Genomic DNA, 16178 nt, shown 5'->3' on the forward strand with positions numbered 1-16178 from the left:
CTCAAACTGTCCGGAAATAGATTCAATTTGGAAGTAGGTAGAAACAACTTTGCCAACCGTGTAGTTAATGAATGGAATAAACTTCCTGCATAGGTAGTGCAATGTAGTTCAGTTCGAAGCTTTAAGAATCATTTAGATTCTGTAATGATTATAATCTATTTTATATTATTTGTTTTTTGTTTTGTTATCATTTGTCTGTCTGATTTTCATTTATTATAATTATTAGTTATATGTCAATTTATTATTATTTACTATTTACCTGTTTGTTTATTATTTAACTATACCTATGCATTTATTTATGTATTTTATTTGTTATTTACATTATTATAGTTTTTTTTATTATTTTATTTTTAATATTTTTTGTTTTCGCATCCGACCTAGATATGGATCAAAAGGTCTCCTGTCGGCATGCTCCGCCTTTGTAATCCTTTGAGAAGAGAGAGGAGGGGGAACGAGAGAGTTAGGGTGTGGAGAGAAAGAGAAAGGGCAAGGGAGAGGGAGGGATACAGAGAGCGACGAATCGAGAGAGAGAGAACGAGAAAGAGAGAGCGAGCAAGAAAGTCTATTTTCAGATATACATAAGCGGAAACGATTCCCAAAAGCTGGTGTCAAACACAATGGGAAGCCGGATAATAGGATTGGCTAAATGACGGGATCATTTGTCCGGCTTTTGTCGTCGATCCTGAGAGTCGACACAGGTGGCGTTGGTGTCGTTAACAGGCCCGGATGCTATGTACCCCCACCCCCTCCTCGGGAAGGTAGATTGCCCCGTCTCCCCACCCCCACCCCTCGGAAAGGTAGAATCCCCAGACTCTACTCTGACCATTGTCGACGCCCATCATGGCCAAGTTTGGATTATTATCTGGATTTTTTCTATGGTAATGATAATAGATAAAACATAATTGATATTAATGCTACCATCTTATGCCCAGTTCGTTATAGAGTACAGAGTACCCCTCATGGATGAATAAGATCTCCTGACGACTCATGAAAATTACCGCAATGGAAGAACAGATCATGAAAAATATATGATTCACGAAGATTTGACATATTAGTGGAGGAAATAGTCACCTTTATTAGAAAAAATAAATTTTCTATAAATATGATGTGTTAGAAAGTTGCTGTAGGCGCAGATAACATTATGGAAATGTTTCGCAAATGACACTTGTTATGCCGCGTCCACACGGTCGAGCTGTGCCTGGCAGACTTTGCCCTTACCGGGCAAAGTCCGCAGACTCTGCCCGCGAAGTGTCCACACGGGTGACGATGGTGGTTGGAGGTTAGTTGGCCGGAAGCAGAGGTTGGGAGGGAGTGGTTCAGTGCGGTACGAAAACCATGGTTCCCGCCATACTTGGAAAGAAGGTAGCATTTTACAGCATTATAATTGCTGCCTGCATTAAAAAGAAAAAGAAGAAATCACGGAGACATGTCTGGTGCCGGGAGTGGTTACAAAGACGTGATTTGATGGGAAGCTCAGTGACAATCCTACGTGAATTGCAGGATGAAAATGAACAATTGTTTTGCAATTACATGAGAATGAACATAAGCAGCTTTTCTGTTCTCCTTTCGCAAGTGGAGCCATATATACAAAGACAAGAGACAAATATGAGGAAAAGCATAGCACCAATAGCACGTCTTGTCGAGACCAGTACACACTAGTACTAGGTGCGGACATGGTGGTAAAGGTAACTTTGGTCTGTACTGAGCGGGTTTGCTGATTTTGCTCGCACCTCATCTCGTGCGTTTGGCAGCGATGTCAGCCCTCCATCAAAGACTATGCAAAAAAGACGGGAAAACAAGACGTCCAGATGAAGCGGGATAACTTTAGTTCAAAATCCAACGCTTGGTGGCACTTGCGCTGATATTCACCATAACTTGCATCCCCCGCGTAGTGGTGGCGCTAGTGATGATGTGCATCGTCTGCTCGTTTCTGCTTTCCACGCGGTCAAAATAATGACAGGACATGGTCTTGCCTGCAATGTATGCAATGCTAACAAACACACGCACCCGGATCTTATTTTTCATCGTTTTCCGAAGGATAAGCAAAGGTAAACGCAATATGATTAATGACAAAATAGCAAATACACATTGTGCTAAAGAGTGATAAGTAAGATTTTTAGAGGGAAGAATATACCGAAGTCAAGTGTAAAAGATTTATATCATAACTTCTCATTGGTTCTTGTTGCTATATAAAATATTTTCAGATGTTTGAAATGGAAACAAAAACTAAATGAAAAGTTCATTTGCAATAAAAGTGAAGAAAAGCTAAACCAATCACACAGAATATGTAGCAGGCACTTCTCAGCAGCAAATTACCAGACATCAAAAAGGCTTTATGATCATGCATGCCCAGATCAAAATATCAAAGGCAAGATATGTAGTTATAGCACAGTATACATAATATTTCATTCTATCTGTAGAAGATGAAATGGTAAGACAATTTTTACTTGGGAGTCTAATATAAGTACCTATATATTTTTCAAAGTAATGACATAGGTGTATCCCTAGATATAGACTGAATAAGATGTACACATATATGACTAAAATGGTCTATGCACCCCAGCCCCACCCATATATTTTCATATATTATTAGGTTAAATATAGTATTGCCTCTTCCATATTTACATTATTGAAGGTGAACACTATAATTTCTTTCTTACTTATTGTTATGATTTTAGTCTTTAAAGCTATGTGTGTTTTGTTATAGACCTCTATCTTGTCTTGTAAAAAGATGTATTATCTTTATAAAGTACTGTATATTATATATGATAAAATATCACCACCATCTATTCATACTACATTGCTAGTTGTTTCATGTATTATCAATAATCTTTTCTGCTTAGTATCATTTTGCAACTAACTTATAGATATGATTAATTGTATTAATACATCATCTGCCATTATAGTACTTTGATTTTATTTCTGTCATTGATATACTCACATATCTGCACTTTCTTTACCTGCATCTAATTATGAATAATGATAAAATACTACACACATGATAGAAATAAAGATTATAATAGTTTCTCTTCCCTATTACAGTCTCACCTATTCCAAGTGTCAAGAGTGCAGTAATAGGCAAGTATTAAAAACATATGCCATGTAACAGTGTTATAACTAATAAAAACTTCCATTAATTTGCTTCTCTCACTGTAAACTTAATTCAGCCAGAGAAATAATTGTCATTTCATATGATTTGTTATTTAATATTAGTATAGTACTTTAATAATATATTTATGCACTTCAGATAATATAACAGCTTCAGACCACAGTCATATAACATATGACATGACATCCTTGCAAAAAGCTGTCAATGAAAACTTTGGTATGTACTTATCACAGTCTTATGGCATATTGACCTAAAATCTCCCATAATATATTATATCATTATTATTATTATTACATTATTTTGCATGGAATATATTTTGATAATTGGATATCACTTAAAGTATCTGAACACAAGTTCCTGAATCTTTAGGCAATATGTCTGGACTAGCCATGGCTGAAAGAAGTGACCTAGTTGCCACAAACACCATGGAAGAAGGTATCTTACTTAGGAATTTAGCTCTACCCCTCTGGATCATAAAAAAGTCCATGAGTAACAGTGTTGGATTTATGTTTGTGATACTGTAACTGTACATTCCAGATGTACGGGCTACTCAGAGAGAAAATGAAACACTCATTTTTAGTGATGATTTGCCAACACATCATGATTCACCTGAAGTGGATGTTGGACCCATTGTGGACGCATCTTCAATGAAGGGTAAAGTTTTGCTTACTTATGTACTTTACCATGTATGTAAATTACTTTACAAATTGCAAAGACAAATATACAGTATTAATTATTATGCATTATATAATTTTTCATAAATATTAAAAAAAGAACGTTGCGATATTAGTTACATAGTGTATAACCAATCTATTCAAGTCCTCTCTCTCTCTCTCTCTCTCTCTCTCACATGTTATATAGCATGACTAATGATGTATTTCTCATGGTTGCTAGCAGGTTGTTCTAACTTACAAAAGAAGAGCAAAAGATTAAAATCCAGCCAACAACGAATAAGGAGACTAACAAAGAAAATTAATATTTTAAAAAATGGGTATGCTGAAAGAAACAAATGGTCCACTGCAACACTCATTAAAAATGCTGCAAATTATTTAAACAAAACTTCATTAGAGTTCTTTAAAATTCAGCTTCATTTGGCTTCCAGAGCAAAGACTGGGAGAAGATATAATGATATCCAGAAAAGCTTTGCTTTGGGTTTATATTTTCAAAGTGCAAGGGCATACCGATTTTTGTCAAAATTTTTCAAATTACCGTCACCAAGAATGTTGAGATACTATTTGAGTAAAATTGATCTTGAGGTAGGTTGGGCTGAATCTAATTTTAATATTGTAAAGGAAAGGAATAACCAGATGTCTGAGACAGAGAAGATTTGTGGAATAACTTTTGATGCCATATCACTAAAATCTGGGATATATTATGACATTGTAAAAGATCAAATCATTGGTTATGAAAATATGGGAGAATATGGCCATTCTGATAAAATAGCTCAATATGCCCTTGTGTTCATGGCAAAAGGTTTGTGTGTAAAGTGGAAGCAAGTTCTGGGATATTTTTTGTTTCACACATCTATATCAGCTGATATATTAAGACAAATGATTATTGATTGCATAGCTAAATTGTTATCTTGTGGCTTACATCCTAAGTTTGTTGTTTGCGATCAAGATTCCTCCCATAGAAGTTGCTTTGATAAATTAGGCATCACAAATGACAAGCCATACACCGAAGTGAATGGTGAAAAGGTTTTTTTTTTATGATAGCCCCCATCTCATAAAGAGTACAAGGAATATTTTAAATAAATATGACATTGACATTAAAGGGGAAGTAGCAAGCTGGAAGGACATAGAATCTTTTTATGAAAAAGACAAAATTAAGCCAATTAGAATAGCTCCAAAACTTAATGACACCCATATTAAGTTAAATGGCTTTGAAAAAATGAAAGTCAAGTATGCTACTCAAATAATGAGTAGAACGGTTGCATCAGGGATTTCAGTTTATTCCTCTTTTGGTGCATTGCCCATTAAAGCCAGCGGGACAGCCACATTCCTAAACAGAATGAATGATTTATTTGATGTATTCAATTCATATAACAAATGTCATTATAATCCAAGGAAAGCTGCTTTTAGTAATGAAAATGGCAGTATAACATTTCTGAAAGACTGTGAGGATTGGATAAAATCATGGAATGTTGTTGGATCGAAAAGAGAGATTCCAAGTGTCCAAGGATGGCTACTGAATATTTCATCTTTGCAATGTTTATGGGCAGAAGTGCAAGACAAATTTAAGCTAAAATACATCTTACATACATACATATACCAAGGCTTTTTCCCCCTTCCAAGGGAGGTAGCCAAAAAGGGAAAGGCATAAAAACACTCCCACCCATTTCATCCCTAAAAATTTCATCCACACCCCTCCCACCCTCCCTCTCATCTGAGCACCTCCTGGATGACGGGTCATCCCTGCACCTTGCCCACCGCCCTGGGTCAGAAGCAGTGTCGCAAAACACAGCACATCCACAGCAAGGCCGCTTCATTTAATCGGCGACCCCCCTTGCATATAAGGAGACGACGGGGAGAAATCCCTTCGGGCTGCGTCAAAGTTTGCTCACCCATGCTACCCCCCCCCCCGCCCATTCCTCCTCATGCAATCACAACATCATCCATATACAACCATTCTCCACTCACCTCTGTCTTCCGTCCTCTCCCTTCCTTCCTCAACAGACATTCCCCTCTTCACCCCATCCATCCACCTCATCCTAGGACGTCCCCTCATGTTCACTCCCTCCACATCTGCCTTCCATACCTCTTTTACTAGTCTTTCTTCACTCATTCTTTCCATGTGTCCAAACCATACATACATCTTAAATACATACATCTTAAATACATCTTAGCAAGAAGAATTAACCAAGATTGCTTAGAAAATTTCTTTTGTTGCTTACGGCAATCTGGGGGTAACAATTATACTCCAACTGTTAAAACCTTAATAAGTTCCATAAAAAATGTTACTTGCAATAATTTGATTAGAGCATCAAATAAGGGAAATTGTGAAGATGATATGACACCACTTCTAAAATATCTAAATAACTTCAAAAATGAACAAATGTATGGTGTCCCTCCACAAAAAGATGAAAATCAAATAGTTGAAACTTCTTTCACTTGTAATGCCATTAAAAGCAGAAATATAATTGTGAATGATGAGATTGATGGTTTATCTGTAGATGAAGATAATATAAATGATAAACAAAGAACTGAAAGTGATTGTAATAACATAGGGGCTATCATAAACTTCATAAATAATTTTGATTATAATTTAGATTCAGTATCTGAAGAGACCCCCAGTGAAGATAACAATTCAAATAAAGATATTGAAGTAGGTAATTATAGAATTAATCAATTTATACAACATTTTGATTATACATTAATAAATGATGATGAATCAGTGCAAACTGAATATCCATGTGATGATATGATAAAGGATAATATATTGACATACATAACTGGATATTGTTGCCACAAAACTATGAAGAAACATAAATATCATTCATGTAAAGTTAAATTGATTAAATCTTCTACTTTTGACACAGGTGAAAATGTAAGGGAATTGTTTTTGAATGAAAAAGTTGAAGATCATATTAAATATTTATGCTATCCACATGATGATGCTTTTAATGTGATAAGTTCATTTGAAAGGATATTTGATAACAGCATTAGAAGCCTTCTCCATGAAAAAGGAATCAAACAGAAAATAACAGATTGCTTATTGTCCGATAATATTATTTCCATACTAGATATATGCAATACAGTTAAAGACATGTTGGTCAATACTTTCATTAATATGAGAATATTCTATTTTACTAAATTTTTTAATGATTCATTGTGCAAAAAAAGGAAATATAACAATTCAACCATTCAGCCTATTAAACACCGAAAATTAACGACAATAATGCATACTTAATTTCATATATTTTCAGAATTACAAGATTCAACAAAACATATATGGTATGTAATAAATAGTTCATATACATATTTTTTTGTTATTTGTATAATATGTATATGTTTGAAGCTAGTTATTTTCTTTTAATGTTTTGCTGTCTAGTACATTTATGCATGTGTGTGTGTGTGTATAATATGTGTGTATATATATATATATATATATATATATTTATACATATATAGTATATTCATATGTAGATTTATACAGATATATTCATAGATACATATATATGTGTGTTTGAGTGTTTGTATGATTTATTTTGTAAGCACAGACAATATACTTGTACATTATTATGTTTTAAATACTTTTTGGTTTATATATATATATATATATATATATATTGTTATTTACCTATTCTATTTTGTTTTAATTTGTATTTTGATATTTGTGTTTTTGTTGCTTTCGTTGTATTTTGTTTAATTCTGTTTATTATTATAATTATTGTTGTTGTTGTAGTTCTTTTGTTGTAGGGTTTCATGATTTTTTCCGGAAATATGTACACTCAGGATTGTATATATTTTGAGAAAGTAAATAAAAAAAAAACAAGGACGGCTATTCTATTCACCCTGAGATATATTATTAAACATTTGTTCGCATATACATAAAAAGATTAACCAAAAATATTATGAATTTTTTTTACAAAATAATAATCCTAAAACAATATTATATATTTATCTAAAATATATACAGGAAAAATACTTTATAGTAATAATGAATATTGCGTAAGAAACAAATTAAAGCATACCAAAAAAATAATAAAAATAAAACTAAGCAATAATCTTGTTTGCTAGCGACCTATGGCAACAATTTCTGATACGAAGTACCGGTATCCAACAACAGATGGCGCTCACGACACTGCAAAAATGGCTTCATGTTTGTACTAAGTGACTTTCCTGTATTTTTTTCATAGTCTTTGCCTCCATCCACTGCCCGCAAATGGCGCCGGGAACGGACAGTTTGATGGTTTGCCCGCTGAAATTGCCCGTTGTCGAGCAAAGCCCTCGTGCCCAGCGGACAGTGCTCGACCGTGTGGACGTGGCATTAGAAAACAAACAAGCAGAAGCTTGAACCAGATATAGCGTCGGTGAAAAATACAGTCGGGAGAATGAACTGGCCAATTAAGAAAAAGTGCATTAAAAATATGTGGCAAAAAACGAGCATTTATCTAACTGAATCGAGGGAATTGAAACTGGTAAAAAATCAAAGATCGTATGATCAGGTTTCACATACAGGTTACATTTCTCATGAACAGCTGATATTTTCTTAGGTAAGTATTATCCAATAGTGCTACCTAACCTCAAGTAATATAAGTCGTACTTAAATATTTTTTCTTTATAGATAATAAATGATTAAGCATATAAATGAACATGCAGATAATTTTATATGCAAACTGTTGCAAAATGATTGAAGGAAATATTCAATGCATACGCGCACACTAACGCATTAGCTATAGCATGTCAGATCACGACCTCTCCAGAAAACTCCTGCGGGACCTCCTATTGTGTCGGACCTCACCGTGGTCATTTGGCCTAGCGCGAAGAGACACCTGCAAGCGCCATTGCAAACTGCAAGTCGTCATACGACCGATATAATTTTCAATATATGTTCCATGCTTGTATATATACCTAAACTATGCATGAATAATGAGTGTCCATAGTTAATTCGTGTATTGTACATTGTAGAAGTAGTGTAAGCAGTAGACAGTAGATAATAGATTATATATACAGTTTTTCCCTTGGCAACAGCCACCATTTAAACCTATATGTAAATACCACCATTGGCAACCGACAGTGTTTTCCTCGTAACATGATTTGAGATATTGTTCAGTCTAGACGAAGACGTTAAAGAAAAACCACAACTTCGTTTGTCTCAACGCCTCCAAACCCAATGTAGACCACAAACAAATCTAGATTCTTGTGGCAAGCGGTGGATCCGAAGAAACTCTACATTCTGGCGGCAGAGGTTAGATTAGCGGATTCCTCGTGCTGAGAAGATACATCAGAGATCTACACTCTGGTCGAACATAGCCACTTCCCAACTCTACGCTCTTCGCTGCATCGCCAAGCATCATACTACGAGCCAACACTTTTCGCTACATCATCCAGCTGCCCACTACGAGGAAATTCATCTTCGCTGCATTACTACCAGGGAAAAATCGAAGCAACAAACTCCTACATCATTCCCACCAACATTCTGGGAGTCTAAAAGACAATCCCCCCTCCTCGGCATTATCCAGCACACACGACGAGAGTTCGTCGCCCCCATCCAGTATTACTTCCAGGAGTCGGACATCCTCCCCCTTCACGCCACCACCGTGTTGAACGACGACCTCCTCCACCCAAGCAGCTAGCTTCGCACCAGCATCGTCTACGTCTTCGCACTAGTGTGAACTTCAACGCCAGACATCCATATATTTTGACATTATATTATTTTTTGTGTGCTTGCATATTCATATTTTCTTGCATATACTATTTCTATAACTCATCATCCCAATACATTGTACTAACTCCTCCCTCTGTTTACAGTAATGCATCTTACCCCCGTCACTTCAAGCCCGGCAGCAGTCGAGTACACACCTACTCTGAACTGAGGTGAGGAGCAAACGAATTGTCTACTACCTTGCTGTTAGGGACATATTTGTTTGGAATTTGGAACAATCGACCACACGCTATTGTGCAGTGTACAGTGGCCAATTTAGGTGCAGTTGGCAAGACGGCGATTGGTGTGGAATCGTCGTCACTAGTGTAGAACAACATAGACCATGAAGCAAAGATGAACAGGCGTCCCAAGTTACTTCACAGGATGAGCAATGTAATGGTGGCATAGAATATTCTTTGTGTGTTGTACATACGTAATTGTAATATTGTTTATTTATTATTATATATTTTATATACTATTGTGAGAACCAAGTGTTCATTTAAACGTATATGTTTATTATTATATATTTTATATATCATTGTAAGAACCAAGTGCTCAGTTTGAGCGTGTATGTTTACCCGCCAACTCTGGCGAGATTAACAACATAGGAACATGAAAATGGAAACAACGATTACAGTGAGCCAAGTGGATCTGGGATCGGACTACACGAAGTGACCAGTGACATGGGTAAGAAACAGCGAACAAGACTAGGATATCGGGAAGACGACATACAGCACAAGCAGCAAGAACCATGGAACGGTGAAAGAAGACCAAAACTATATTTCCCTACACCCGATGCAGAAGTAAACCTGGAAAAGAAAACCAAGTGGACCATAAAATTATTCAAAAGACATCCCCAATTTGAAGTGTTGTTTAAGGAAGGGAAAAATAGAACATACACCACAGTTAAAGACAGTCATGCAGTGGAACATTTAACAACCCAAAGGTTTGAAAATATAAAAATGGTGGTTCCAGACACAAACTAAAATCTTACAAAACTTATCATTTTCAATTTTGTTGTTTCTGTAGATCATAATGGTTATTTCGATGATGAGCAATTTGTATGGGTTAAATGTAGGATCGCTAAAATTGAAGGGAAATTGGTGGAGAAACAGCAGTTTATCGCACTCATGAAAGAACCGGTGACTGACAAAATATTTATAAAGTGTTTAGGGTACAAGAAAATTTATATTTACAAAGAGGAACCTGTAATGTACTACAAATGTAGCAAATGGGGACATATGGCATGGAAATACGATGAAAGCTTTAGGTGTAGGTATTGTGGTGAAAGACACGAGTCAAAAGTATGCATTGATAAACTTAAGGAAAAAATAAACGCAACATCACGATCCTGCAACTGTGGAGGCTCGCACAATGCAAATCATAAATTATATCCTAAACGACCCCAGGTAGTGAGTCCCAAAGAAAAACTTGTACCTCAGAACCAGGTTGAAAACAGTAATTTCATTGAAATTCCAAGTATACCTGTAAATATTTGGGAAAACAGGGCTAGAGTAGCAGCACTTAAGAGCAAATAACCATTAGAACAAAATGAAGTAAATCCTCAATTACATGAAAAGAAACGTGTTAAAAATATTGAAAATGTCAAGAATGAAATAGATAGTTTTAAAAAAGCAATATCTGAAATCAAACAAATGGTCAAAGATCTGGTAAGAACAAACAAGTATACTAGAATACCCATTACTAATGATGAAGTGAGAAAAACACAAATGACGACTCCGAACGAAAATTCAATTCAAACATCTAATAGTAAAATTGAAGTTGGAGATATAATCAGTGTATGACGTAATGAATTATATGAGTAAGCCTTCAGATATCTTAAAGCAAAACATTTTTGCATCTATAAAGACAATAAAAAAAAGGGTAGGATAAATGGCTACTAACAACCTAAACATTTTGTCGTGGAATGTTAATAGCTTACAAAAAAGATATACTGACGTACATGCATATACTTTAGAAAATAACATAGATATATTACTACAAGTAACAGGAGTTAATGCTGAATATTTATCAATAGGAGGGTACCGAAATTTTTGAATTACCAACCAATGAAGATAATAATACAGGAGGTCTTATAACGTTAAAAAATAACATACCAGCTAATTTTCATTCCTCTGACAAAATGAACTGTACAGAGAATTTACGTATCAATATAACTGTTCAATATCTTGTCTTATGTATAATAGATATTTATGTACATGCAAACAAGTTAACCTTACAAGATTTTCCAGACTGCGTTTTTATATGTGCATATATACTAATGGGAGATTTAAATGCGAGGCACAGAAATCTAGGAACTAATGGTACTCCAAATTTCAATGGCAACTCCTTGCATTCTATTCTGGAGTCGCTTGAAAATGTAAGGGTTCTTGGAAATCTAGAACCAACGCATGTTAAGGACGAAGGTTTGATTATGCTCTCCTTTTTAATATGAAAGAAGTAAAAGCTGATTTAGTTACAATCGATGCACTTCTAAGTGACCATTTTGCTATACTAGCGACCATATCCGTAATCAAATTAAAACACACGAGTAAACGTAAAATATATTGAAAGAACAACAAAAACTGTTCATTGCTAACATGGAAAACTACTATAAAGAGTATAAAAAATCCTGTTACGGATGAGAACAAATTCTATGAGGATTTACTTTCCCAAAATGAAAATACCTTAGAACAATCTCGCGTGAAAATTTGTCAAATGAAGCCATCAAAATACAAATGTTTTAGTAAAGGGTTGGAACAAATTACTGAAAACCTATCACAGTAAATTGAGCAAAGATCCTAGTAACGAAGAAACGAGGCAAACTATGTTATTCATCGCTGAAACCACTAGTCATAAGGTATAAAAAAGACAAGGATAAAGTATTGGGATTCCTTTATAGAAAATATATCAATATCCAAAACACTGAAAGAAATATATAATAATGTAAATAAGGTAAGAGGTGTACGGAAAAAGCAAATAGCTCATCCCAACCCGAAAGAAAAAGCTAACTATCTTGTGAATGATTGGGTGGAAATATCCAAAACAGGAAACCTACCGGAATATACAAAAACAGTTTTAAGAAACAAGTCACACGGGGCAGCAACTTGTTTTCAATCAAAGATGTATAACCGATGACACTTGCATTTCTATCACAAAAGATGAACTGTTAAATAGCTTTAAGAATGGTAAACCCACTGCACCTGGCGAAGATAGGTCGACTAACAATATAATAAATTGTCTCGTCAGTATGGAAAATAGTCCGGTTTTAGATATCTTCAGTCTATCATTTTCAAACTGAAGGTTGCCTGTAAAATTGGTGACAATTACTTAATTCAGCATGTAAAAGAGCCCACAAGATATGGAAACTTACTCGATCTATTGATCACTAGCCACGAAAGCATGGTAACTGATGTAGAAGTCGGTGAATCTGTTGCAAATAGCGATTCAAACTCCTAATTTTTTTTAGAATAGATACTTGTGTTTCTAAAATACCCGATTTCAGTCAATCTCAGTTCATAGGACTACGTCAGGAGCTTCAGCTTACAGATTGGGAGGCAAAATTAAGCGAAAGACCTGTAGATCAGATGTGGTAAATATTTCAAAATACGCTCCCTCAGATGATTCAAACTTACATTCCTTTTAAGGACAGACGTCCCCCAAATCAGGCTCGCCCAAAGTGGCTCGACAAAGAAAATGAAAAAAGTATTGCTAAAAAGAGACATGCCTATAAGAAAAATAAGTGCTCGGGTGCATCTAATGACTATGAAAGTTATGTATCAATACAGAGATTTAAAAAAGACAATAAGAAAAAGAAAAAGACAATACGAAATGAACATCGCTGATAAATCCAAAGAGAATCCCAAAGAATTCTATAGTTACATTAGAGATAAAAAGGTTGTTAGAAATCACATTGGTCTACTATTATCTGCTGACGGTCAACTTGAATATTCAAATGAAGGAATGTGTAATATCTTAAACAATTATTTTAGCTCGGTATTCGTAAACGAAACACCTCAAAGTGAACTCCAAATTGAAACTTATGAAAAGTCTAGGGTAAACTTACTCACTACGGTAAATAAAACAAAAGAAAAAATAAAAGGTGTATAGATAAACTTAAAGTTAATAAAACACCAGGGCCTGACGGTTGGCATCCAAGAATCTTAAAGGAAATGAAAAATGTGATTGTTGTTCCATTAGAAATTATTTCCAAGAAATCCATCATATCCGGAGATGTCCCAAGAGAATGGAAGCTAGCTAACGTTACTCCCATATTCAAAAAAGGTGACAAAAAGAAACCAAATAACTATAGGCCTATAAGTTTGACTTTAACCGTAGGAAAATAATGGAAACTATCATCAGAGATGCCATCGAACATCATTTAGAAAGTAACCGTTTGATAAATGATAGCCAGCATGGTTTCAGACGGAAACGTTCTTGCGTGACTAACTTACACAGTTATCTCGAATTATGACAAAAAAAAAACAATTTAGATTTAATATATCTAGACTTTGCAAAAGCTTTTGATACCGTCCCACACGAAAAACTACTTACTAAATTAGCTTTACATGGAATAAGTGGTAGCCTATTAGGTTGGACTAGTAATTGGTTGAATGGTCGAAAACAGAGAGTTGTTTTAAATGGAAAAACTTCTAGATGGAAAAATGTTACAAGTGGAGTTCCTCAGGGTTCCGTTCTTGGGCCACTTCTATTCATAGTATATATGATATTGACCTTGGACTACAATCTACTGTTTCCAAATTTGCTGATGATACAAAACTGCGGAATGGCAAATGATCACTTAAACCAATTAGATATTCAAGAAGATTTAGATAAATTACTGCAATGGTCTGAAAAGTGGCTAATGAAATTTAACACAAGTAAATGCAAGGTAATGCACATAGGTAAAAATAACAGTAAGTACGATTACAAGTTATTTGAAAATTCGTCAACAAAAGTGGATAGTGAAAAAGATCTCGGCGTAATTATCAGTAACGACCTCAAATCATCCAAGCAGTGTATTTCAGCCTCTGAGAAAGCAAATAAGATTCTAGGACTGATTGCGCGATCTTTTGATTTCAAAAACCCATCACTCATTAACAAGCTATATAAATCGTTAGTTCGTCAACATTTGGAATATGCTGTTTCCGTATGGTCACCGAATCTCATTAAAGACATTGACAGACTGGAAAAAGTATAACGGCGAGCCACAAAACTGATTCCAAATATCAAAAATAAATCATACGAAAGTCGATTAAAACATATGAATCTGTTCTCCCTAAAAAAGCGTAGACTCAGAGGTGACTTGATACAGGTCTTTAAGATTCTGAAGGGAATTGACATCAAAAGTGACAAAATTTTCACATTGAATGAGAATCAGACAAGAGACAATGGTCTCAAACTGTTCGGAAATAGATTCAATTTGGAAGTAGGTAGAAACAACTTTGCCAACCGTGTAGATAATAAATGGAATAAACTTCGTGCACAGGTAGTGCAATGTAGTTCAGTTCGAAGCTTTAAGAATCATTTAGATAAACACCTAAGCAAGATGCTGTAATGATTATAATTTATTTTATATTATTTGTTTTTGTTTTATCATTTGTCTGTTTGATTTTATCTATTATTAATTACATGTCAATTTATTTTTATTTACTGTTTACCTGTTTGTTATTTAACTATACCTATGCATTTATTTATGTATTTTGTTTGTTGTTTACATTATAGTTTTTTTATGATTTTTTCGCATCCGACCTAGATACAGACCAAAAGGTCTCCAGTCGGCATGCTCCGCCTTTGTAATCCTTTGTAAATGAAAACCTGTCCTAATCATACCATACGAGGGCATGAGAATAACATCAGGGTGTCTAAGGAGTACGAGAATAGAAATAATGGAAATGGAACTGGATATACCAAGCGTTTATGATAGAATTAGAGAGTTAACAACCACTGTTGTTATAAGATCAATCAGACGCGGAGATGATCATCTTAAAAAAAAATGTAGACAAGATATTCAGACCCTAGAGAAAGGGCAGAGAAGGACAATCAAATTGGTACCAGAACTATCTAACCTGGAATATGAAGATAGGTGCCAGCGATTAGGCAATCAGTCCCTCCAGAATAGGAGAACGAAGGGCGACTTAATACAAGTATACAAGTTGCTCCACGGCATTGGCAACGTCCCCTTCAACTAGTTCTTTACCCTCCATACAAACAACTTAGGGGGCCACTCACTTAAGTTGTCTAAACGCACACACTGGAGAACGATTTGGAAAGGTAACTGGTTTGCCACGAGAGTGGTAAACTTTTGGAATGCACTTCCAGAGTGTAGTGACTGCGCCCTTATTAGCCTCTTTTAAAACTCGTTACGACAGACCGTGTAGTTAATGAATGGAATAAACTTCCAGCAGAGGGAGTGCAATATAGTTCAGTTCGAAGCTTTAAGATCAGTTTAGATAAACATCTAAACAAGATGCTGTAATGACTACCATTTGTTTTATATTTGTTTATTTGTTTGTTATTATTTGTCTGTTTATTATTTGCTTGATTTTCATTTATCATTATTTATCTGTCAATTTATTATTTACTATTTACCTGTTTATTATCTAACTATACCTATGCATTTATTTTATTCATTATTATTTATATTATTACATTTATTTTATTTGTCTATTTATCATTATTATATTTTTTCGCAACCGACCTA

At 34.9% G+C, this 16178-nt stretch overlaps 1 protein-coding gene across 2 annotated transcripts; it reads left to right on the forward strand.

Moving 5' to 3' along the window:
• The first annotated feature begins 1926 nt into the window (after positions 1-1926).
• On the forward strand, positions 1927-5344 carry LOC143034907 (uncharacterized). 2 transcript variants are annotated; one of them, XM_076201250.1, is made up of 6 exons: positions 1927-2048; positions 3043-3078; positions 3248-3325; positions 3479-3544; positions 3647-3763; positions 4007-5344. In XM_076201250.1, exons 1-6 carry the CDS (start codon positions 1964-1966, stop codon positions 4819-4821), a joined length of 1197 nt encoding a protein of 398 aa, XP_076057365.1. In that variant the 5' UTR covers positions 1927-1963; the 3' UTR covers positions 4822-5344. The 2 variants fall into 2 exon arrangements, with proteins under 2 accessions (XP_076057365.1, XP_076057366.1); XM_076201251.1 differs by lacking the exon at positions 3479-3544.
• The last annotated feature ends 10834 nt before the right edge of the window (positions 5345-16178 follow it).

This window comes from Oratosquilla oratoria, chromosome 18 (assembly GCF_046742065.1).
Source record: "Oratosquilla oratoria isolate Oo_2021 chromosome 18, ASM4674206v1, whole genome shotgun sequence".
Classification (NCBI taxonomy): domain Eukaryota; kingdom Metazoa; phylum Arthropoda; class Malacostraca; order Stomatopoda; family Squillidae; genus Oratosquilla; species Oratosquilla oratoria.

Coding starts and splice junctions, on each gene's coding strand:
- LOC143034907 (XM_076201250.1), top strand. CDS start 1,964: ATGGTCTTGCCTGCAATGTATGCAATGCTAACAAACACACGCACCCGG. Junction 2,049..3,042: donor TTTCCGAAGGATAAGCAAAG/GTAAACGCAATA, acceptor TCCCTATTACAG/TCTCACCTATTCCAAGTGTC. Junction 3,079..3,247: donor TGTCAAGAGTGCAGTAATAG/GCAAGTATTAAA, acceptor TATGCACTTCAG/ATAATATAACAGCTTCAGAC.